Consider the following 25,608-nt stretch of genomic DNA (forward strand, 5'->3'; position numbering starts at 1 on the left):
GATGAGAATGAACAAGGCAGGGTAAAGTAAGTATGCAGAGACACTTCAAAGGTGATGTCGTTGACAGTGAAGATGGTTAACAGGATTACAGAGCAATCTTCATCAGTTGGATCAGCAGGCTGAGGAATAGCAAACAGAGTCTAATTTAGATAATGATAAACATTTCACAGAACAGGCCCTTTGGTATATCTAATCCCTGCTCAACTTTATTCTCCCTCATACTATTGACCCACAGCCCCCCCAATACCCTTCCCATCAACATATTTAACCAAATTTCTCTCATACGTTGAAATCAAACCCACGTCCATCATTTCCCCTGGCAGCTCATTCCACACTCTCGCCACCTTCTGACTGAAGAAACTCTCCCTCAAGTTCCCCTTAAATATTTAATCTTTCACCCTTAACTTATGACTTCTAGCTCTAGTCTCATTCAACCTCAGTAGACAAAAACCTGCTTGGATTTACCTTCTACCCATCAAAATTTTGTATACCTTTATCAAATCTCCCTCATTGTCCAAAGCTCCAGTCCACTCTTTCAATCATGTCGTCCTCCCAAAGTGCAACATCTCAGCCTTGACTGCATTAAATTCCATCTGCCATTTTTCAGTCTATTTTTGCAGCTGGTCCACATCCCACTGCAAGCTTTGGTAGTCTTCCTCACTGTTCACTACGCCCCCAAAGCGTAAGATGTTACATTTTGAGATGATAAATGAGGGTAGGACTTTCACAGTGAATGGTTGGGCCCCTGGGCAGTGTTGAAGAATTACAATTACACGGGAGTAGTCCTATAAGACAGCATGGTGAAGAAGTACTCAGGTAGACAGAGAGGTAAAGAAGGCTTTTGGTACATTAGCCATCATCAGTAAGTACAATGAGATAAAGGTTAGCACTTTACCTTACAGTTGGAATGTTGTTTCTTGTTTATAGGAAAGACTAGACAACGGGGTGACCCATTGGGGCACCCTTTGAGAGAAGGGTAGTGCAGTCTGATGTGACCAGAATGAACATTAAATTTTCCTGAATGCTATTGGTATCACTTTGCTTTTGAAATTGAAGAAGAAAACCTCAGTTTATTAAAGTAGAATGACACATAGCAAAGCAAATATAGCTCCTCCTCGTTTAACGAAGGACACTTTTGATGGCATCATTTTTGGTTGTCCTACCACCCTTGTGCCTCTCGTCGTCATTCTGGAGATGTGCAGTCCTTTCATTCGCCATCTCTTCATCTCTTCTGCTGTTTATTCTTTGTCTCTGATCTTGGAGACATGCATGCCTCTCCTCCTCCTGTGCCTGTTTTTGTCATTCTGGAGACATGCAGCCCTTTCATCCCCCATTTCTTCATCTCTTCTGCTGTTTGTTCTTTATCTCTGATCCTGGAGACGTGCATTTCTCAGCTCCTTTGTCTCTTCCTCTCTCCTCCTTCTGTGCCTGTTTTTGTCATTCTGGAGACATGTGGACCCGGCCTCATCCAATTCTTGTTCTCTCCCTCTCCGTGCCGCTTCCTGACGACGTCTGGCGTCATCTCTTGACCATAATGTCCCCCTTCTCTTTCCACGCGGCATAATTAGGCTGACCATATTTTTTTTTACCATAATGCTGGATAGAAGGTACAAAGCACTAACACCAAAGCCACCAGGATGCTGATTATTCTTGATGATGTGGCTGGCACTCTCCTAAGTGGACGTGATATAGTCACCGCTGTCCTTTGACTGCAGCAAAGGGTTTGACTGGTGTCTCGAAGTACATCATTACAATAAGATTTAATTATCTCTTATTGATGGGTCTCAGTTTGATCTGTCCCAAGCCTGCACATGCTGATGGTGATTAGCAGAATGTGACCGCTCAAAATAGAGCTGCCCTGCCCTTTTGATCTGGTTGGTGTCACTGCTGTGAGCATCTTGAGTCGCTTCTGAGGCTGGCCGTGCACATGCGTCGTGGTGTCGCGTCACGGTTTCCACCATTGCTGACATTGGCTCTTGGGTGAAAGCGGGGCTGTTGATTTTGGCGAGTGAGCAATTTTTAACGAATATATAACCCTGAACCTTGCCTGCATTCTGTAAGTTAGCGCATTTTAAGTTGATTTAGTCAAAAATAGTGCTGCTGTAATGCACTGTTTGCACTAATTGGAGGTCACAAACAGAGCATAAGAGTTTTAGTGTATATAGATGTCATTAAACAGCAAATATTTATGCTGATATTTATGAGGATGTTGCCAGCACTGGAGGGACTGAGTTATGGAGAGATGTTGAGTGGGGTGGGTCATTTTTCATTGAAGCATAGGAGAAAGAGTGATCTTGAGAAGCGTATAAAATGGTGAGAGGCACTGACAGGGTGAATGCACACTGCCTTTTTCCCAGCGTTTCGGAATCGAGAAGTAGAGTGCACAGGTTTAAGGTGCGAAGGGAGAGGTTTAATAGGAATCTGAAGGCACCTTGTTCACCCAGAGGATGTTCAGTATATGAAATGAGCTGCCAGGTGGTTGAGGCAGAACTCTTTAAAGGTACTTGGACAGGTACATGGATATGAAAGCTTAAGAGGGATGCGCATTAAATGCAGGCAAATGGGACTAGCACAGATGGACCAGCTGGGCTGAAGGCCTTGTTTCTATGTTGCATGATTCTATAACTCTTTCTAGTAGTGTAGGATTATACACCAAAAGATAATTGCATGCACATGCACAGAATTTTCAATACATTACAGAATGCTATATACAATAAGACAGCCTCTCTGGTCAGTGGGTCTGCTCACACGGTAATGAATGAGCAGACGTACTAAATATTTAGGAGTTTCATATCCAGCACAAATCAAGGATCAGGCATCAAAAATTCTTAACTTGGGAGCAAGTATCAACAATAGATACAGATGCTACAGGTGTAATAGATGTGGAGGTAAGAGAGGAGGGGGAGCTGCAATACAACTTGGGGAGAACATCCTTAAGAGTGGTGATTCTTGGTGGATCGTCCAGTGAAGGCAAATGGACCAAAGATTAGAAATAAGAAGGGGAAGATCACTTTCATGTGAATGTCCTCTGGGCATCTTCCACCACTAGCTTGCCTCCCCCCACCACCCAGCCCCACCCCTGTGGTTCCTAAAGTGGCAGTAATTAGAGAAGCAAATATGCAGCAAAATCACAGTAAGAACACTGTAGATCATAGTAGGTGGTTGAACTTGCCTCATATAGACTGGGACTGCCTTCATGATAAGGGCATTGATGGGACAGAACTTGCAAGTGCCCAGAAGAGTTTTCTGAAATAGGATGTAGATGGCCCAACAAAACTTCACGTACAACACATGATCTCATCTTGAGCAATGAGGCTGGGTAAGTTGCTTAAGTGTCAGCAGGGAATTACATTGGAACTCATGGTCATAATTCTATTAGTTTTTTAAACAGTTATAGAAAAGTTAAAACTAATTAAAGTCCTAGAGGGGACAAGGGTAATTTTGATGACTCTAGACAGGAACTTGCAGAACCTGATTGGAGGAGACTGTCAGCAGGTAAACAAATATTAAGCAAGTAGCATGCTTTTAAAGGTGAGATTGGGAGAGCTGAGTTCAGGGCCAGCATGATCCTGTTGGAGTGACAGGTAAGGCTGGCAGGAATTGTAACCCCTGTTTGGTGATTGATATTCAGTTTCTGGTCAAGAAAAAGAAGGAAGCATACACTCAGTGGCCACTTTATTAGCTACATCTGTACTCCTGCTTGTTAATGCAAATATCTAATCAGACAACCATGTGGCAGAAACTCAATGCAAAAAAGCCTGCAGACATGGTCAAGAGGTCCAGTTGTTGTTCAGACCAAAGTACACAAATTTCAACCTGAGATTCATTTATTGCAGGCATACTCAATAAATCCATAACAGAATAATAACCAATGAAAGATCACACCAACTTGGGCATTCAACCAGTGTGCAAAAGACAACAAACTGTACAAATAAAAAAAGAAAGAAAGAATAATAATAATAAATAAGCAATCAATATCGAGCACGTGAAATGAAGAGTCCTTGAAACTGAGTCCATAGATTGTGTGAATATTTCAGTGATGGGGCAAGTGAAGCTGAATGAAGTTCCTGCTAGTTGAGGGGTAATAACTTCCTGAAGCTGGTGGTGAGAGTCCTGAGGCTCCTGTACCTTCTTCTTGATGACAGCAGCAAGAAGAGAGCATTGCCTGGGTGGTGGGGGTCCCTGATGATGGCTGCTGCATTCCTGTGACAGCACTCTGCACAGATGTGCTCAATAGTGTGGAGGGCATTACCTTTGAGGGACTGGGCCTTATCCACTACTTCTTGGTGGGATTTTCCACTCAAGGGCATTGGCGTTTCCATACCAGGCTATGATGCAGCCAGTCAATATACTCTCCACCACACATTGACAGAAGTTTATCAAAGTTTTAGATGTTATGCCAAATCTTCGCAAACTCCTAAGGAAGTGGAATCGCTGTTGTAATTTCTTCATTATTGCACCTATGTGCTAGGCTCAGGTCAGTTCTTCTGAAGAGACAACACAGAGGAATTTAAAGTTGCTGACCCTCTCTATCCCTGATCCTCTAATGGAGGCTAGCTCATGGATCTCTGGTTTTCCCCACCTGAAGCCAATAATAAGCTCACTGGTCATGCTGACATTGAGTAAGAGGTTGTGGTTGCAGACCCACTCAGACTGATTTTCAATCTCCCTCCTATATGCCGATTTGTTACCACCTTTAATTTGGCCTGTAACAGTGGTGTCATCAGCAAACTTGAATATGGCATTGGAACTGTGCTTAGCCACACAGTCATAAGTATAAAGTGAGTAGTGAGTAGAGCAGGGGGCTAAGCACAGAGTCTTGTGAAGATTGTGGAGGAGATGTTGTTGCCAATCCAAACTGACCGTGGTCTGCAAGTGAGGAAATTGAGGATCCAATTGGATAAGGAGGTATTGGGGCCAAGGTCTTGAAGCTCATTGATTAATTTTGAGGAGATGATGGTACTGAATGATAAGCTGAAGTCAATAAAGAACATCCTGATGTATGTATCTTCGCTGTCTAGATGTTCCAGGGCTAGCAAAGGGCCAACGAGACAGCATCTGCTGTGGATTTGTTGATACACTACACAAATTGGAATAGATTGTAGTCACTTCTCAGGCAGAATTTGATATGTTTCATCACCAACCTCTCAAAACACTTCATCACTGTGGATGTAAGTGCTACTGGATCATAGTCATTGAGGCAGGCTACCAAGTTCTTCTGAGGCACCGGTGTAAGTGAAGTCTGCTTGAAGCAGGTGGGTACCTCAGACTGCTGAAGTGAGAGCTGAAAGATCTCAGTCAATGCTCCGTCCAGTTGATCAGCACTAGTCTTTAGTACACTCTCTGGGCCAGATCCTCTCTGTGGGTTCACCCTCCTGAAGGCTGCTTGCACATCAGCCTCAGAGATAGAAATCATAGGATCATCAGTGGCTGTGGGAATTCGTGATGGTTCCTCCATCTTTTGATGGTCAAAGCTAGCTTAGAAGGCATTGAGCTCAACAGTCTTACCATTAATACCACATTTGATCTACCAAGAGGAACCACCTCACACTTATCTGGGTTGAACTCCATCTCCTACTTCTCAGACCAGTTTTGCATCTTATCAATGTCCGGTTGTAACCTCTGACAGCCGCCCACACTATGCACAACATCCCCAACCTTTGTGTCATCAGCAAAGTTACTAACCCATCCCTCCACTTCCTCATCCAGGTTATTTATTAAAATCACAAAGAGAAGGGGTCCCAGAATACATCCCTGTAGAACACCACTGGTCACCGACCTCCATGCAGAATATGACCCATCTACAACCAACTCTTTGCCTTCTGTGAGCAAGCCAGTTCTGGATCCACAAAGCAAGGTCCCCTTGGACCCCATGCCTCCTTACTTTCTCAATAAGCCTTGCATGGGGTACCTTATCAAATGCCTTGCTGAAACCCATATACACTACATCAACTGCTCTACCTTCATCAATGTGTTTAGTCACTCCTCAAAAAATTCAATCAGGCTCATAAGGCATGACCTGCCCTTGACAAAGCCATGCTGACTACTCCAAATGTTCATAAATCCTGCCTCTCAAGATCTTCTCCATCAACTTACCAACCACTGAAGAAAGACTCACTGGTCTATAATTTCCTGGGCTATCTCTACTCCTTTTCTTGAATAAGGGAACAACATCTGCAAACCTCCAATCCTCTGGAACCTCTGTCATCACCATTGATGATGCAAAGATCATTGCCAGAGGCTCAGCAATCTCCTCTCTCGCCTCCTACAGTAGTACATCAAAGTTTCAGATGTTATGCTGAATCTTCGCAAACTCCTAAGGAAGTAGAGGCTCTGTGTTCTTTCTTCATTATTGCACTCACGTACTGGTCCTCCAAAATGATTAACACCGAGAAATTTAAAGTTGGTTATCCTCTGGCTCATGGACCTCTGGTTTCCTCCTCCCGAAGTCAATAATAAGCTCCTTGGTCTTGCCGACAATGAGTTGGAGGTTGTTGCTGTGGCAGCACTCAGTCTGATATTCAATCTCCTTCTTATATGTTAATTTGTCACCACTTTTGATACAGCTTACAGCAGTGGTGTCATCAGCAAGCTTGAAATGGCATTGGAGCTGTGCTTAGCCACACAGTCATAAGCGCAAAGCGAGTAGAGCCCCCCTAAGCACAGAGTCTTGTGTTGCACCTGTGCTGATGAGGATTGTTGCTAATCCAAACTGACTGGGGTCTGCAAGTGAGGAAATCGATGATATACTTGCACAAGGAGGTATTGAGGCCAAGGTCTTGAAGCTTAATGACTAGTTTTGAGGGGATGGTATTGAATGTGGAGCTATAGTCATTAATGAGTATCCTGATTATGCATCTTTGCTGTCCAGATGTTCCAGGGTTGAGCGAAGAGCCAATTAAATGTCATCTTCTGTGGCCCTGTTTCTCCGGTAGGCAAATTGGAGCAGATCCAAACTGGTTATCAGGTAGGAGCTGACATGTTTCATCATCAACTGCTCAAAACACTTCATCACAGTAAGTGGTACTGGATGAGTCATTGATGCAAGTTACCACATACTTCTTAGGCATTGGTATAAGTGAAGCCAAGACATTAAAAATCTCAGTGAACACGCCAGCCAGTTGGTCAGCAGAGGTCTTTAGCACTTGGTCAGTTACCCCATCGGGTCCGGATTCTTTTTGTGGGTTCACCCTCCTGAAGGCTGCTCTCACGTTGCCTTCAGAGACTGAAATCACAGGATCATCAAGAGCTGCAGGAGTTTGTGATCGTTTCTCCACATATTGACTGTCAAAGCAAGCAAAAAAGGCATTGAACTCATCTGGAAGCAAAGCCCCGGTGATACCTGTGCTGCTTGATTTTACTTTATAAGAGGTGATAGCATTCAAGCCCTGCCAGAACTTGTTGGGCATCCTTTGTTGATTCAAGTTTAGTTTGGAATTGCCACTTTGCCTATTATATGGCTTTCTAGAGATCATACCTGGACCTGGACCTGCTGCTCGCAGGTTGACAGTATTGTTAAGAAAGCGTATGGTGTGTTGGCCTTCATCAACCATGGGACTGAGTTCAAGAGCGTAAGGTAATGTTACAGCTATATAAGACCTTGGTTAGACCCCACTTGGAGAGCATGCCTTATGAGAATAGGTTGAGTGAACTTGGCCCTTTCTCCTTGAAACGACGGAGGATGAGAGGTGACCTCATGGAGGTATATAAGATGATGAGAAGCATTGATCGTGTGGATAGCCAGGGGCTTTTTCCCAGGGCTGAAATGGCTAACGTGAGGGGGCATAGTTTTAAGGTGCTTGGTAGTAGGTACAAGGGGGATGTCAGAGGCAAGTTTTTCCACTCAGAAAGTGGTGGGTGAATGTAATGCACTGCCAGCAAAGGTGGTAGAGGTAAATACAACAGGGTCTTTTAAAAGACTCTTAGATAGGTACATGGAGCTTAGAAAAATAGAGGGCTATGCGGTAGGGAAATTCTAAGCAGCTCCTAGAGTAGGTTACATGGTTGGCTGAAGTGCCCGTAATGTGCTGTAGATTTTCGATGTTTCTAAGTTTTTTTGTAACTTTCTTGGTCATCAGATTTGAATGCCTCTGACTTGGTCCTCAGCAGATTGTGGATCTCATGGTTCATCCAGGGCTTCCAGTTGCTGAAGACTAAATGATTTTGTAGGGACACACTTGTCGGCAACTGTTTATTAATAAAGTCCGTGACAACCATGGTGTATTCATTCACACATGGCCCAGTCCACCAACTTGAAGCAATCCACAGCTGCTCTTCTGCCTCCTGTGATCACCTCTTTATTGTACTAACATCTGGAGCTTTGCTCTTGAACCTGTACGCATGTAGGAGAAGGACAGCCAAGTGATCAGATTTACTGAAATGCGCTCTGGGTCACGGCATGGTAGGTAGAATGTATCCTTATTATGGCAGTGATGATCCAAAGGGAAACCAGAACAGATCCACACTAACTCAGATCTACATGGCTGAACCCAAAATGGCTGGAATGTGCAGTAGAAATTCCAGTTCCCTCATCTTTACCAGGATGAACCTGCCCTTGACGGGGATTGCATGAGGAGTAAAAGTCTTTACGTCTCCATTTAAACATGCAATGTGCAATTTATAGTCATTTATAATAAATATTATGTACAACAGGATAGTCAATATAACAGTTGCGTCAGCATTAATTAATCAGTCTGATGGCCTGGTGGAAGAAGCTGTCCCAGAGCCTGTTAGTCTTGGCTTTAATGCTGCGGTATCATTTCCTGAATGGTGGCAGCTGGAACAGTTTGTGGTTGGGGTGACTCGGGTCCCCAATGATCCGTTTTACACACCTGTCTTTGTAAATGTCCTGAATAGTGGGAAGTTCACATCTACAGATGTGCTGGGCTGTCCGCACCACTCTCTGCAGAGACATGTGATTGAGAAGTACAGTTCCCACACCAGGCAGTGATGCAGCCAGTCAGGATGCTCTCAATAGTGCCCCTATAGAAAATTCTTGAGATTTGGAGGTCCACACCAAACTTCTTCAACTTCTAAAGTGAAAGAGGTGCTGTTGTGCCTTTTTCACCACACAGTCAGTATGTACAGACCACGTGAAATCCTCGATAATGTTTATGCCGAGAAACTCAAAGCTGTTCACCCTCTCAACCCCAGAGGTATTGATGTCAATACGAGCTAACCTGTCTCCATTCCTCCTATAGTCCACATGCTGATTATCTTAGCATGGTCAAAATGAAAGCATTGGCTCAAAGCTTTGCTTGGTGGCCTGGAATATAATCAGCATTGTTTGGGATACCAACACATCCAGAAGATGCCAAGAGCAGCATCTCTCCATCCCTGGGAATGGTCTGCATTGCCCTGGCTGAAGATTCATGTGGATTTTGCTGGAATATTCATGGGCACAAACTTCTTGGTAGTACAGAATGCAGCTACGAAGTGGCCAGAAGTGTTCCCAATAACCTCCACAACAGCATCGCACACTGTTGATGTGTTGAAAAGCCTCTTCTCACAGACTAGTGTTTCAGAACACTTGGCCAGTGACAATGGAGCACAATTTGTTGCTGAACAGTTTTAACCATTCCTGAAAATGAAGGTAATAAGACATATTACATCTGCACAGTACCTCCAAACTACAAATGGCTTGGTGGAAAGGTCTGTCCAGTGTGAGCAATGTCAGCAGAACATACTACACTAACACTGAATCAGATACTCACCAATTTCCCCTTTGCATACTTCAATGCAGCACACTCCACAACCAGCAACTCACCAGCTATGCTGTTTCTGGGTTGTCCCCTGTGCCCATGCTTGGATCTCCTTAAACCCAATCTCAGAAGGAGTATGCAGGACAAACAGTTGAGGCAAATTGAGGGATCCTCAAACAAGGAGGTTTGACATTTCACTCCTGGACAAGCAGCCCTGGCGTGGGACTACAAAGATGATCAAAAGTAGGTACTTGGAAAAATTAAGGACAGGACTGGACCACTCTCCTACACAGTGGAGATTGTGTCTGATGTCATCTGGAGATGAAATATTGATCAATTGAGAACAGCAGAGTCAACTGATGGAGAAGAAAGGTGTTCAAAGCTGTTACAACCACTTCCTGCAGTCCTGGAATCCAATCGTACAACCACCGCAGAGGAGGCCCCAGTACCTGAGATTATTTCACAGCCTACCAAGCAGAGTGAACCCCTTTGTCAGGAAAGATGTCATCCACAAGAGTAAGAAATCCTCCACAGCAATGAAGGCCCTTCCGGGCTGCCTAAGGACGACTCGAATAGCAGCAGAACTCTCAATGGATACGATTAAGTATTCTCGTTTCAGCCTGATACAGCTAAAAAGCACAACTGCTTCCAAGGTTAGTACAGTCAACAAAGATGACTTAACGCATTTGAACGAACTATCGCTGCTTAAAACTGATGGAAATAATACTGATTGTGGACGGATGTGTCCTCGTAGGATCCCACGGAGGAAACGTAGCTGTAGATCCCAGATACAAGTGCGTTTAAGGAAATAAGGTTTTAAGCTACCAATTTGCTGGCAAACGTGCAGTCTCTGGTGAATAAAATCGATGATCTCAGAGCTAGGGTGCTGAATCAGAGGGACGTTAGGATTGTGTGTGTCCTTTGTTTTACGGAATCCTGGTTAACCCCATCGATCTGAATTGCTGGATGCAGCGATTCAGATCGATGGGTTTACTATACACTGTCAAGATAGATCTATAGAGTCTCTCAAAAGCAGAGGTGGAGGAGTATGCCTCATGATCAACTGTTCTTTGTGCACAAAAACATTCTGCTCACCAGACCTGGAATATCTAGCAGTTAAGTGCCGTCTGTTCTCTGGGATCATTTTGGCAGCGGTATACATTCCACCTCAGGCCAATGTCAATCAGGCTTTAGATGATCTGAGCAATGGGATCAATGTATATTAAACAGTACACCCCAATGCCTTCACCATCGTTTTGGGAGATTTTAACCAGGCCAGTCTGAAAAAAATCACTAAGCAATTACCATCAACAAATCACTTGCAATACCAGAGGAAACACACTGGACCATCGTTACGCCACAAACAAGAATGCCTACTGTGCTATTCCACACCCTCACTTTGGGAAGTCTGATCACCTGGCTGTACTTCTGTTCCCTGAGTATAGGCAGAGACTGAAGACTGCAGCACCAGTAGTGAGGACCAAGAAGGTCTGGACAAGGGAAGCACAGGAGCGTCTACAGGACTGCTTTGAATCTGTGGACTGGACTGTATTCAGGGATTCTTCTTCGAACCTGGATGAGTATGCTGCAGTTGTCACCGACTTCATTAAACCCTGTGTGGATGAGTGTGTGCCTACAAAGATTTACTGTACATTCCCAAACCAAAAGCCATGGATGAACCAGGAGATACGTCGTCTGCTGAAGGCTAGATCTGTGGCATTCAAGTCTGGTATCCCAGGCCTGTACCAGAAAACCAGGTATGATTTGCAGGGGGCTATTTCAAGGGCAAAGAGACAATTTCGAATGAGGTTGGAGGTGACTTGGATGAATGACAACTCTGTCAGGGTTTGCAAGACATTACTTCCTACAAAGCAAAACCCAATAGTATGAATGACAGCGATGCTTCACTACCAGATGAATGCAATGCCTTCTGCTTTGAAAGGGAGAATATAATTACAGCTGTGAAGATCCCTGTTGCACCTGATGACCCTGTGATCTCTGTCTCAGAGGCTTATATTATGCTGTCTTTAAAAAGAGTGAACCCTCACAAGGTGGAAGGTCCTGACGGAATACCTGGTAAGGCTCTGAAAACCTGTGCCAGTCAACTGGCGGGAGTATTCAAGGACATTTTCAACCTCTCACTGCTATGGGCGGAAGTTCCTACTTGCTTCGAAAAGGCAACAATTGTACTAGTGCCTCAGAAGAATAATGTGAGTTGCCTTAATGACTATCACCCGGTAGCACTCACTTCTACAGTGATGAAATGCTTTGAGAGGTTGGTCATGATGAGACTGAACTCCTGCCTCAGCAAGGACCTGGACCCACTGCAATTTACCTATCGCCACAATAGGTCAATGGCAGATGCAATCTCAATGGCTCTTCTTATGGCTTTAGATCACCTGGACAACACAAACACCTATGTCAGGATGCTGTTCATCCACTATAGCTCAGCATTTAATACCATCATTCCCACAATCCTGATTGAGAAGTTGCAGAACCTCCCTCTGCAATTGGATCCTCAACTTCCTAACCAGAAGACCACAATCTGTGTGGATTGGTGATAACATCTCCACCTCACTAATGATCAACTCTTGTGCACCTCAGGAGTGTGTGCTTAGCCCACTGCTCTACTCTCTATATACCTATGACTGTGTGGCTAGGCATAGCTCAAATACCATCTATAAATTTGCTGATGATACAACTATTGTTGGTAGAATCTCAGATGTTGACAAGAGGGCGTACAGGAGCGAGATATGCCAACTAGTGGAGTGGTGTCGCAGCAACAACCTGGCACTCAACGTCAGTAAGATGAAAAAGCTGATTGTGGACTTCAGAAAGGGTAAGACGAAGGAACACATACCAATCCTCATAGAGGGATCAGAAGTGGAGAGAGTTAGCAGTTTCAGGTTCCTGGGGTCAAGATCTCTGAGGATCTAACCTGGTCCCAACATATCAATACAGTATGAAGAAGACAAGACAGCGAATACAGGTGACCCCCGCTTTTCAAACGTTTGCTTTACGACACCTCGCTGATACGGAAGACCTAGTTACCTGTTTTCGCTAACAGAAGGTGTTTTCACTGTTATGAAAAAAGGCAGCGTGCGCCCCAAGCAGCCAAGCTCCTCCCCCGGAACTGCATTCTAGCCGGCATTGCTTAAACACGTGCCTGTGAGCATCTGCATCTGTGCTTTATGTCAATTTATTTTGAGCATCCGTTAGCAAGATGAGCTCTGAGGTATTGGAAAAGCCTAAAAGAGCTCATAAGGGTGTTACACTTAGCGTAAAACTAGACATAATTAAGCATTTCGATCGTGGTAAATGAAGTAAGGACAAAGTGAGTTTGGCTTGTGGAAGTTGACGAAGAAGATGTTGAAGAGGTTTTGGCATCCCATGATCAAGAACTGATAGATGAAGACCTGATGCAGTTGGTAGAGGAAAGGATAACAATCGAAACCGAATGCAGTAGCGAACGGACCGAAAGTGAATTTGTCTAGGAACTGAACGTGCAGCAACTGTGTGAGATTTTTGCTGTAATTGACAACAATGATTGCAGAAAAGCACAACTTTAACTTTGAAAGGGTATGTAGGTTTAGGGCACATTTGCAGGATGGTTTGAGTGCTTACAAAGAACTGTATGACAGAAAAATGTGCGAGGCTAGCAGTCAAGCATACTGTCGTTTTTCAAGCCTTCCACATCAGCCACAGCAGACAGCGAACCTTGCCCTTCGACATCGAAGCAGGCCGACATAGAAGAAGATGACCCGCCTGCCCTGATGGAAACAGACGACAATGAGATGACACCCCAATGTCCCACCACCCCAACATCTGGGTCACGGACCGATACATTGCCGTGAAGAATGCAGTGGTAGCCGGGACGCACCCAGCACATCTTTAAGAAAAAAGCCGAAATAAACAAGCTAATTAATTAGGTGCCACCTGGCACGTGATTAATTAGCTTGTTTATTTCGGCTTGTTTCTTAAAGGTGTGCTGGGAGCGTCCCAGCTACCGCTGCACCACTGCATGCTTCGCGGATCGGTATCAGTCGGTGGCCTGGAGGTTGGGGACCACTGTACCACCCCAACCTGCGACGACTCAGCCTAACACACCATCATCAGTGTGCTCAGCGCTGTCTTCCCGATTCCGGTAAGTGATACTACACTGTACATACATTATTTATACTTTATATAGGCTGTGTATTTTTAGGTGTTATTTGGTATGATTTGGCAGCTTCATAGCTTAAAGGTTACTGGAGAGAGTGTTTCTGCCGAGAGCACCTGCTCCGAGTGTTTCCGCCGAGAGCGCTTGCGAGAGATTTTCGCTACGGTGGACAGTGCAGCAATGATTGTAGAAAAGAATTTCTACTTTATATAGGCTGTGTATTTATCATATCATTCCTGCTTTTACTATATGTTACTGTTATTTTAGGTTTTATGTGTTATTTGACATGATTTGGTAGGTTAATTTTTGGGTCTGCGAACACTTACAAATTTTTCCCATATTAATAAATGGTAATTGCTTCTACACTTTACGACATTCCGGCTTATGAACCATTTCATAGGAACGCTCTACCTTCAAATGGCGGGGGAAACCTGTATACTTCATTAGGAGACTGAAGAGATTTGGTATGTCAACAAATACACCGTACCGTGGACAGCATTCTGACAGGCTGCATCACTAATTGGTATGGGGGGTGGTAGGGGGAGGCTACTGCACAGGACTGAAAGAAACTGCAGAAAGTTGTAACTTTAGTCAGTTCCATCTTGGGTACTAGCCTACAAAGTACCCAGAACACCATCAAGAAGCAGTGTCACAGAAAGGCAGCGTCCATCATTAAGGACCTCCAGCACCCAGGTCATGCCCTTTTCTCACTGTTACCATCAGGTAGGAGGTACAGAACCCTGAAGCGATTCAGGAACAGCTTCTTCCCAACTGCCATCCAATTCCTAAATGGACATTGAACCCTTGGACACTACCTCACTTTGTTAATATATTTTATTTATGTTTTTTGCTCAGCTTTTAATCTATTCAATATACATATACTGTACAACCAGATTTACCATATAACCATATAACAATTACAGCATGGAAACAGGCCATCTTGGCCCTTCTAGTCCGTGCCGAACTCTTACTCTCACCTAGTCCCACCAACCTGCACTCAGCCCATAACCCTCCATTCCTTTCCTGTCCATATAGCAGTCTAACTTTAAACGACAACATCGAACCTGCCTCAACCACTTCTGCTGGAAGCTCGTTCCACACAGCTACCACTCTCTCAGTAAAGAAGTTCCCCCTCATGTTACCCCTAAACTTTTGCCCTTTAACTCTCAATTCATGTCCTCTTGTTTGAATCTCCCCCACTCTCAATGGAAAAAGCCTATCCCCTTCAACTCTATCTTTCCCCCTCATAATTTGAAATACCTTTATCAAGTCCCCCCTCAATCTTCTACATTCCAAAGAATAAACACCCAACTTGTTCAACCTTTCTCTGTAACTTAGGTGATGAAACCCAGGTAACATTCTGGTAAATCTTCTCTGTACTCTCTCAATTTTGTTGACATCTTCCCTATAATTCGGTGACCAAAACTGTACACAATACTCCAAATTTGGCCTCATCAATGCCTTGTACAATTTCAACATTACATCCCAACTTCTATACTCAATGCTCTGATTTATAAAGGCCAGCATACCAAAAGCTTTCTTCACCACCCTATCCACATGAGATTCCACCTTCAGGAAACATGCACCATTATTCCTAGATCCCTCTGTTCTACAGCATTCTTCAATGCCCTACCATTTACCATGTATGTCCTATTTTGATTAGTCCTACCAAAATGTAGCACCTCACATTTATCAGCATTAAACTCCATCTGCCATCTTTCAGCCCACTCTTCTAACTGGCCTAAATCTCTCTGCAAGCTTTGAAAACCTACATCATTATCCACAACTCCACCTATCTTAGTATCATCTGCATACTTACTCATCCAATTTACCACCCCATCATCCAGATCATTAATATATATGACAAACAACATTGGACTCAGTACAGATCCCTGAGGCACACCGCTACACACCGTCCTCCAATCTGACAAACAGTTATCCACCACCACTCTCTGTCATCTTCCATCCAGCCACTGCTGAATCTATTTTACTACTTCAATATTAATACCTAACGACTGAACCTTCCTACCCAGCCTTCCATGTGGAACCTTGTCAAAGGCCTTACTGAAGTCCATATAGACAACATCCACCACTTTACCCTTGTCAAATTTCCTAGTAACCTCTTCAAAAAGTTCAATAAGATTTATCAAACTTGACAAACACTATCCCATCCATTCTTTTTACAAAATGGGAATCCCAGTCATTATGTGGAAAGTTAGAATCACTTATCATCACAACCTTATTTTTCTAGTAACTGTTTTCTATCTCTTTACAGACTTGCTCCTCTAAATTTTGCTCCCTGTTGGGGTGTCTAGAATATAATCCCATTAACATGGTCATCCTTTTCTTATTTCTTAATTCAACCCATATAGCTTCAGTAGATGAGCCCTCCCTGAACAATGATGTCACATTTTCCCTGACTAGTAATGGCTCCACCTTTAACTCCCCCTCTCTCTGGTCTAAAACAACGGAATACTGCAACATTAAACTGCTGGTCTTCCTGCTACAATGTGTTAATTCCAAGTGCTAATCTACTAAAGAACTCCAGGCTCCTGGGCAGCAACATCTTGGAGGATCTGTTCTGGGCCCAACACTTTAATGTAATTACAAAGGAGAAATACCAATGACTCTACTTCATTAGGTATTTCAGGAGATCCAGTATATCATCAAAGACTCTTACATTTTTTTAAGTATGTACTGTGGAGAGCATTTTGACTGGTTGTATTGCAATCTGGTATGGAACCACCAATGCACAGAACCACAAGAGGCTGCAGAAGGTTATAGATTCAGCTGGCTCCACCTTCCTCACTATTGTGGACATCTTCATGAAATGGTACCTCAAAAAGGTAGCATTCATCATTAAGGACCCTCACCATCATTGAAAAAGACTAAGGAGCTGGTGGTAGACCTGAGGAGGGCTAAGGCACCGGTGACCCCTGTTTCCATCCAGGGGGTCAGTGTGGACATGGTGGAGGATTACAAATACCTGGGGATACGAATTGACAATAAACTGGACTGGTCAAAGAACACAGAGGCTGTCTACAAGAAGGGTCAGAGCCATCTCTATTTCCTGAGGAGACTGAGGTCCTTTAACATCTGCCGGACAATGCTGAGGATGTTCTACGAGTCTGTGGTGGCCAGTGCTATCATGTTTGCTGTTGCGTGCTGGGGCAGCAGGCTGAGGGTAGCAGACACCAACAGAATCAACAAACTCATTTGTAAGGCCAGTGATGTTGTGGGGATGGAACTGGACTCTCTCACGGTGGTGCCTGAAAAGAGGATGCTGTCCAAGTTGCATACCATCTTGGTCAATGTCTCCCATCCACTACATAATGTACTGGGTGGGCACAGGAGTACATTCAGCCAGAGACTCATTCCACCGAGATGCAACACGGAGCGTCATAGGAAGTCATTCCTGCCTGTGGCCATCAAACTTTACAACTCCTCCCTTGGAGGGTCAGACACCCTGAGCCAATAGGCTGGTCCTGGACTTATTTCCTGGCATAATTTACATATTACTATTTAATTATTTATGGTGCAACTGTAACGAAAACCAATTTCCTCCAGGATCAATAAAGTATGACTATGACTACTATCTGGGACACGCGCTTTTCATGTTACTCCTCAGTACAAGAACCCAAAAACCCATACTCAATGGTTCAGAAGCAGCTTCTTTCCCTCTGCCATCAGATTTCTGATCAACCCATGAAACCATTAACACTACTTGGTTTCTTACTTCTGCAGTATCTATTTTTGCAATTCATAGTAATTTTATGTTTTTGCACTATACTGCTGCCGCAAAACAACATTTGCTATCCCCATGTCCCTCAACTGTAGTTAACACCTGCAGTAAAGATCACTATCAGGGCCCAGGTGCCTCCACACTTGCTTTGGGTAGTATTCTGAAATAGGTGTCATTCAGCCCTGGGGATTTATCCATCTGATTCCATGTCCTCCTTAACAGTGTTCTGCTCCATTGCTCACCACCTTTGACCAGAAGATCGACAGAGCAAGCTACAGAGTGACTCATTGCTGACACCCCAAAGCCTTTCCAACAACTGGGTGTCCCATGCTGACATAATCCAGGATGAAGTACCCCTTGGATTGACAACCCCTGAACCACCCTTCTGAAGATGCATCCTTTCCAACATACAGAGCCTGTAGATGAGGTCTTTTCATGTGCCTGCTGCTCCTGGTGGCAAAGGCTGGGGGTTTGGAAGGTTCAAACCAGTATTTCAGTGCATTTTATGAATGGCAAAGGCTGCTCTCACTCTGCACCTATCGCGGAGGGAATTAATTTTGAGGGATTTCCCTTTCCTCCCAAACCTACTATTTCAAAGTGATAGGGTCCGGAACTCACTGGTTGAAAGGAGGAAATAGGTTTTTGAAAATGGGCAAAAAGCAGTCAGATTAATGGTCATTTTCTTGAAATGTACAGACAGGGCTAGGACGCAACAGCTACCAGACAGGGTCAGGTTCAAGAAAAGGAAAATGAGAACTGCAGATGCTTTAAGCATGAAATGTTCTGACCAAGGGCTGCAGGCCCTTGTTTCTCTTCTCATGGAAGCAGGAAGGCATCAAGGATGTAAATTGTCTCAGGATCAAAGGATTTGGTGTGCACATTCAGTCTGAATTACACTGAAGTATTGACCTTGATATTCAGAGTCCTGTAGTGCTTCACTTCACAGCAGCAGCATCTTTCAACCGAATTGACAAACAGCTTGGACAGCAAAAATAAAAACTCTTTACATCAAGGAATGCTAACTGTACCATTAACTGATGCATGCCAGAAGTCTAGCAGACTGTAATTAAAAAACAGCTAAACTTGGGACAGCTTTGCCAGATGCCAATTTGCTTCTCCCAACTGAACTGTAATTCAATACACTGCAACTGGAATTCCCATTAAACACTTAAAAAAGATCCATTGATAATTCCCATGGTTTAGACAGTGATTAAGTGAGTCCAAATGCCTAACAGTCTCAGATTTAATCCCCGGTAAGACTGAAATGCCAAATCCCAATAAGTTGTGTGTTTCGCAATAGATTGCTGGAATGAATGCCAATGAAAATGGAGTATTGACAGCACTACAGGAGGAACAGGCCAAATACATAGGCCTTGTATCTCAAGAAACTGGCAACAGGTTTTGTGCACACTTGCAGCAGTGAAGGGGAATAGCTTCATCATGCATAGACAATCCCCACTAGTGACTATGCCATTGCAGAAGAATATGTATCGAAACCAAGGCATATTTGGCAGGGTCTTCTACCTGATTCCCCATGGACCACCTACTACCCATTCATATTATTCCTCCACAACCCAACCCATTTTATTCTTCCTATATCCTCCTCAATTCCTTCCAGGTTCACCCAGTCTTCCACATTCTCTGTGCCATTTACAATAACCAATTAGACACATTCACAGAACATCAGGACTTTTCATTCCATACTGATGGGGACATCTGAAATCAATAAAATCAATTAACTAATTGAGGCTGTGATCCCATTCACAAATTATTTACTAGGAGCTATGGGTTCAATTGTAAGACAACATCACAAGCCAGGGTTCCAATTTTTAAATCAGATGCAAAAATCTATTAAATCAATTAAAGTAATTTTGAATCCATTCATTAATTACCATAAAAAAAGAGATTGGAATCTATTCAAAATGTCCACAGGGATGTATCTTCCATTCATAAATCACTTCAGTGATGGGGATCCATTCATAAACACCAAATAGGAACTCTAGATTTATTAATAACTCAACTGGAAACCTTGGATCATTTCATATACTGCCTCGAGTAGCTGGCGACTCATTCATAAATTATCTAATGCAGAATTGAGAAAAAATAGCCTTCTCTACTGTTAGATGAGTTTTTTTGGGTAGATGATTTGTTTACACTTAAATGACTTTGGCCACCAGACTTCTATTTGACAAAGTACTGTGGATTGAGTCCACAACAACGCACCTCCTAAAAAGGTGTGAATACCAGATGCTTCTGGCGCCGTAGTTTGACCTGATGCTGTAGTTTTGAACACAGTATTATCTATACATTATAAATATTAACTGTCTTCTATGTTAGCACGGGAAATGCCAAATAAATGTATCGTAGACTTAACTTACATTCCTAAAGGCTGTGAATACCAACCCAGACATGTTGGCGTCGGAAGGAAAGGATGGTGTGATATTTTATATGTAGCTTCAATAGGAAGCATTGTCTATAACTATTTAAGTAGCCATTGCCTTTGTGTTTAGCATATAAATATCCAGCCCACACTGAGCTAGCAGACCTTTCTACGGAAAGCGTCTCTGTCCGTATGATACCTGCTTGTTGTGTCGAATAAAGAAGCTGCTTTGTATCTACCAGTGACTCTGTCTCTCCAGTGATTTCATCCATGCTACAACACCTACCAGTGGTGTGGTCATTTAATCAAACAAAGGTCACATACCCTCAGGACAAACTCAGCGGAAATGTGATTGAGATAACTTGCTCTCTGAGAAGGTGCTGGATGAACCAAGTAACTATGGACCAGTTTATTCAACCTTGGAGGATGAGAAATTCCAGACAAAAGGAGTAACAAGAATCAGTGCTTTTACTAACCCACTGACTCTCACAATTATTTTACTGTTTTTCACCCTGTCACTTGTAAAAATGCTTTTCTCTTCTCTGAGCTCCCACAGTAGCCTCCTCTATATTGGTGAGACCAGATGCAGATAGGGGGATTGCTTCATCAAGCACCTTTGCTCTATCTGCCGTAAAAGGCAGGATCTGCCAGTGGCTACCCATTTAAATTTGACTTCAATTCGATTTGCCATTCACATACTGACATTTCTGTCCAAGGCCTCCTCTACTACAACAATGAGGGCAAACTCAGGTTGGATGAGCAACACATCATATCCCATCTGGGAGCCACCAACCAGATGGACGAACACCAAATTCTGGTAGTTACTCCACTCTACTCTCTTCTCTTTTTTCCATTTCCCATTCTGGTTATCCTTTCATCTTTTTAGCTCACTTGCCCATCACCTCTCTCTGGTCCCCTCCTCCTTCTCTCATTGTCCACTGTCCTCTCATACCAGACTGCTTCTTCTTTGGCCCTTTGCCTCTTACACCTATCCCCTCCCAGCTCCATACCCCCTTCCCCCCCAGTCACCTTCCTCCTATCACTGTTCCTCCCCCACCTTCTTATTCTGGTTTCTGCCCCCTTCCTTTCCAGTACCGATGAAGGGTTTCGGCCAGAAACATCAACAAGTTTATCACACTCCACTGATGCTACGTGACCTGCTGAGATCCCCCAGCACCTAGTGTGTGATGCTCATGATTTCCAACATCTGCAGAAACTCTTGTATCCAAAATCATGTCTCACTTGGAGAAGTGTGGCTTGATTAGAGGAAACAGCATGGACTGATGGACTGTAAAATATGTTATTGAATTTATTTCGTGTTTTCAGTATGTTCACTGATGCCACGTAGCATGCTTTTCAATAAGTTTGAAGGTCAAGGGCAGTGGGCAGCAGCAATACAGAAACAGGTCATGTGACACCAAAGCTGACAGATAAAAAGATGTTTGTTGGATTGTAGGAAGTGAACAGTGGGGATTGCCAGGGCTCAGTACTGAGACTAGAGCTTGGTTGTACAGGTACAATCTACTGAGGATACAAAATTTAGAGGTGTAGAGGACCGTGACAAGGAACGGAGCATATTAATGGGCAGGCAAAGAAGGAAACTGAAAATGTTAAGTGTTACATTTTGATAGGAAGGATGAGAAGAGGCACATTCTCAAAGGTGCACAAGAACAGTGAGATCTGGACACATGTTGCACACTAAACTGCAAGTGACAGGGTATGTTGAGTTAGTGGTTAAAGTGACTGATGCTGGGCTTTATAAGCACAGATTCCCTGACCCTGCAGCCCCTCCCAGTCTTTCCTTTGTTTACCTGGCTTTCTCCTTTCCTGTTACCCCCTCTCACTTAATCTTTTACTTCTCCCATTGCTACTTGAACATTCATCATCTTTTCCGAAAGACCAAAGGGACTTTGGCCCAGTGAAAGACCAATGTCAAAGGTGAGAGAGTTCTGGCCCACCATGGGACAGTATGGAGGCTGGTGCCCTGTTTCATCCCAAAGTCAGAGCTGAGTTTTGTGGAGGGCTTGTACTGTGGACTTCCTGGACTCCCTGGTTTCCTGAGGGTGGGACAGTCTCCAGCTGAAGCTCACACCCTGCATGCTGGATGAAGCCAGCCAGAAGCTGTGCTCACAGCTCTTGAAGTGCTGATGTGGCAGAGTCTTCCACTGAGCTCAGCCGCAGAGAGGACGCACCCCCCCCCCGCCATCTCAGAGCGTCCCCTATTCCTTTTGTGGTGTGGGTAACAAACAGCAGTGCCATGATCCACCACCCATCACTCACCTTCAGCACAAACGTGTTGTCTCTGTCCGGCATTTCCAGTGGCATAGTGGTCCGCACTTCCACAATTGTAGAGAGCGGGATGCTGACTCGTGACTTTGTTGACTGCCAATAAAACACAACAGGTTATTGTGGGAGACCAGTCAGGCAGTGTTCCGTCAACCACTATATAACAGCTTCACAACCCTGTAAGCCGGAAGAGAAGGCAGGGCCAAGTCTACCTGCTGATGCTCCCCATCCTTGGTACATTCTCATCAACCACAAGACTTCAATCACATACACAGGACCAAAGTTCAGACCTCATAGGTCACCAAAAGGATGGGCACAGTCCACAGGAGATGGGCATTTTCAGAGTAGGTGGAAAGTGAAGGTTTTTAATTATGACTGAGGAGAGGCAACATCAATCAATTGGTGCAATGTTATAAACGTAAGGTAATTTTCAGATGCTGGAATTCTTGAGAAACACACTCAAAATACTGCAGGAACTCAACAAGTCATTGAGGGGAACAAACATTAGATACTTTGGGCCAAGTGCCTTCATCAGGGATCCTGGTCCAAAATGTTACTGTTGATTTCCCTCCATAGATGCTGCCTGACTTGCTGAGTTCCTCCAACGTTTTGTGGAGGACCACAGTAGGTGGGGCAGCACCTGTGGAGGGATGAGCTGAAGGCCGGACAAACAGAATGGGAGGGTTGGAGAGAATGAAGGGAATGTTTGCGGTAAGGAGCAAGCCATGAGGCACTGAGAGGTGTAAGTGCTGTGCTGGCTGAGAGACGATGGGGACGGGTTGTTAATGGCAGCTGCTGTGTGTGTGAGTCGGACTGGGAGTGGGAGTGTGTGCATGTGTGACTGTGTGAGTAGGTGGGAATAATGAGAACAGAGGAGGGAGAAGAAAAATATTGCTGAGCCGAGTCACAAAACACTGAAGTTAAAAGAAAATGTTGGAAATACACAGCAGGTAAGGTAGCATAAATGGAGAGAGGACAGAGTGAATGTTTCAGGTTACTAAGCCTGTAACTGAACTGGTCAGCTCTGATGAAAAGCTACTGACCTGAAACAGTAACTCTGTTCCTCTCTCCACAGACTCTGCCTGATCTGCTAACTGCATCCACCGTCTTGCAACAACAAGAGTCTTGTTTTGCATGGAGTTCAAATGGCATGTTGTAAAAGGAAATCAGACAAATTGGACACAAATGGATGAACTTCAGGTCCCCAGTGCTCAACTCTGGACCTTACCTCATGGAGGATGTCACACGAACTGTGAATGCACATGAGGCTCACTCAGCAGTGTAGCAGAAAGAGCCTTTAAATGAGTCCGACAGGCCTGGAAGAGAGATGACAGGGATCCGGGGTGACTGCCCAGCTGGGTATGGTTAGTTTAGTGGTAGGAATTAGAGAGAGGAAGCAGAGGGATGTGCCGCAGAGGTCAGTGCTCTGTTGTCTGTCACATGTACTGAAGATTTGGATGAGAACGTAGGTGACTGCAAAGTTTGTGTATGACACCAAAACTATTTGTGGATGGTGAAGAAGGTTACCTAAAGATACCAACACAGACGAAAAAAATCTGCAGATGCTGGAAATCCAAGCAACACACACAAAATGCTGGAGGAACTGAGCAGGCCAGGCAGCATCTTTGGAAAGGAGTACAGTCGACACTTTGGGCGAGACCCTTCCGCAGGTCTGGAGAAAAAAAGCTGAGGAGTAGATTTGTTGGGGTCATATACTGTGTCTGGTGCTCCCGGTGTGGCTTCCTGTATATCATTGAGACCCGGCGTAGATTGGGAGACTGCTTCACAAATCACCTACGTTCCGTCCACCAGAAAAAGCAGGATCTCCCAGTTGCCACCCATTTTAATTCCACTTCCCATTCCCGTATGTCTATCACTGTCGTGATGAGGCCAAACTTAAGCTGGAAGAACAACACCTTATATTCTATTTGGGTAGCGTCCAACCTGATGGCATGAACATCGATTTCTCCAACTTCTGGTAATGCCCCACCCCCCTCTCCTTCACCATTCCCCATCCCCTTTTCCCTCTCTTACCTTATCTCCTTGACCAATCAATGCCTGCCTCTGGATTCCCCTCCCTCCATTTCTTTCTTCCATGGCCTTCTGTCCTCTTCTATCAGATTCACCCTTCTCCAGCCCTGTATCTCTTTCACCAATCAACCTCCCAGCTCTTTACTTCATTCCTCCCCTTCCCGGTTTCACCTATCACCTTGTATTTCTCTCTCCCCTCCCACCACCTTTTAAATCTACTCCTCAGCATTTTTTCTCCAGTCCTGCCGAAGGGTCTCGGCCCAAAATGTCAACTGTATTCTGTTCATACAACACAGAACATAGAACAGTACAGCACAGTACAGGCCCTTCGGCCCACATTGTTGTGCCAACCATGTAACCCCCCACCTTAAATTCCTCCATGTACCTGTCTAGTAGTCTCTTAAATTTCACTGGTGTATCTGCCTCCACCACTGACTCAGGCAGTGCATTCCACGCACCAACCACCCTCTGAGTAAAAAACCTTCCTCTAATATCCCCCTTGAACTTCCCACCCCTTACCTTAAAGCCATGTCCCCTTGTATTGAGCAGTTGTGCCCCGGGGAAGAGGCGCTGGCTATCCACTCTATCTATTTCTCTTAATATCTTGTATACCTCTATCATGTCTCCTCTCAGCCTCCTTCTCTCCAAAGAGTAAAGCCCTAGCTCCCTTAATCTCTGATCATAATCCATACTCTCTAAACCAGGCAGCATCCTGGTAAATCTCCTCTGTACCCTTTCCAATGCTTCCACATCCTTCCTATAGTGGGGCAACCAGAACTGGACACAGTACTCTAAGTGTGACCTAACCAGAGTTTTATAGAGCTGCATCATTACCTCGTGACTCTTAAACTCTATCCCTCGACTTATGAAAGCTAACACCCCATAAGCTTTCTTAACTACCCTATCTACCTGTGAGGCAACTTTCAGGGATCTGTGGACATGTACCCCCAGATCCCTCTGCTCCTCCACACTACCAAGTATCCTGCCATTTACTTTGTACTCTGCCTTGGAGTTTGTCCTTCCAAAGTGTACACCTCACACTTCTCCGGGTTGAACTCCATCTGCCACTTTTCAGCCCACTTCTGCATTCTCTCAATGTCTCTCTGCAATCTTCGACAATCCTCTGCACTATCCACAACACCACCAACCTTTGTGTCATCTGCAAACTTGCCAACCCACCCTTCTACCCCACATTCAGGTTGTTAATAAAAATCACGAAAAGTAGGGGTCCCAGAACCAATCCTTGAGGGACACCACTAGTCACAATCCTCCAATCTGAATGTACCCCCTCCAGCACGACCCTCTGCCT

General features: G+C 44.4%; 1 protein-coding gene across 10 annotated transcripts in view; it reads right to left on the reverse strand.

Annotated features, from left to right (window-relative positions):
- The window catches only part of LOC140187550 (SH2B adapter protein 2), a 176,108-nt gene that overhangs the window by 85,998 nt on the left and 64,502 nt on the right, over nt 1–25,608 (reverse strand). For all 10 annotated transcript variants that reach the window (XM_072242945.1, XM_072242947.1, XM_072242941.1 and 7 more), the window contains exon 4: nt 22,263–22,364. In XM_072242945.1, the coding sequence (XP_072099046.1) occupies nt 22,263–22,364 (102 nt within the window). The remainder of the gene's footprint in view (nt 1–22,262; nt 22,365–25,608) is intronic.

This window comes from Mobula birostris, chromosome 25 (assembly GCF_030028105.1).
Source record: "Mobula birostris isolate sMobBir1 chromosome 25, sMobBir1.hap1, whole genome shotgun sequence".
In the NCBI taxonomy this organism is placed as follows: Eukaryota; Metazoa; Chordata; class Chondrichthyes; order Myliobatiformes; family Myliobatidae; genus Mobula; species Mobula birostris.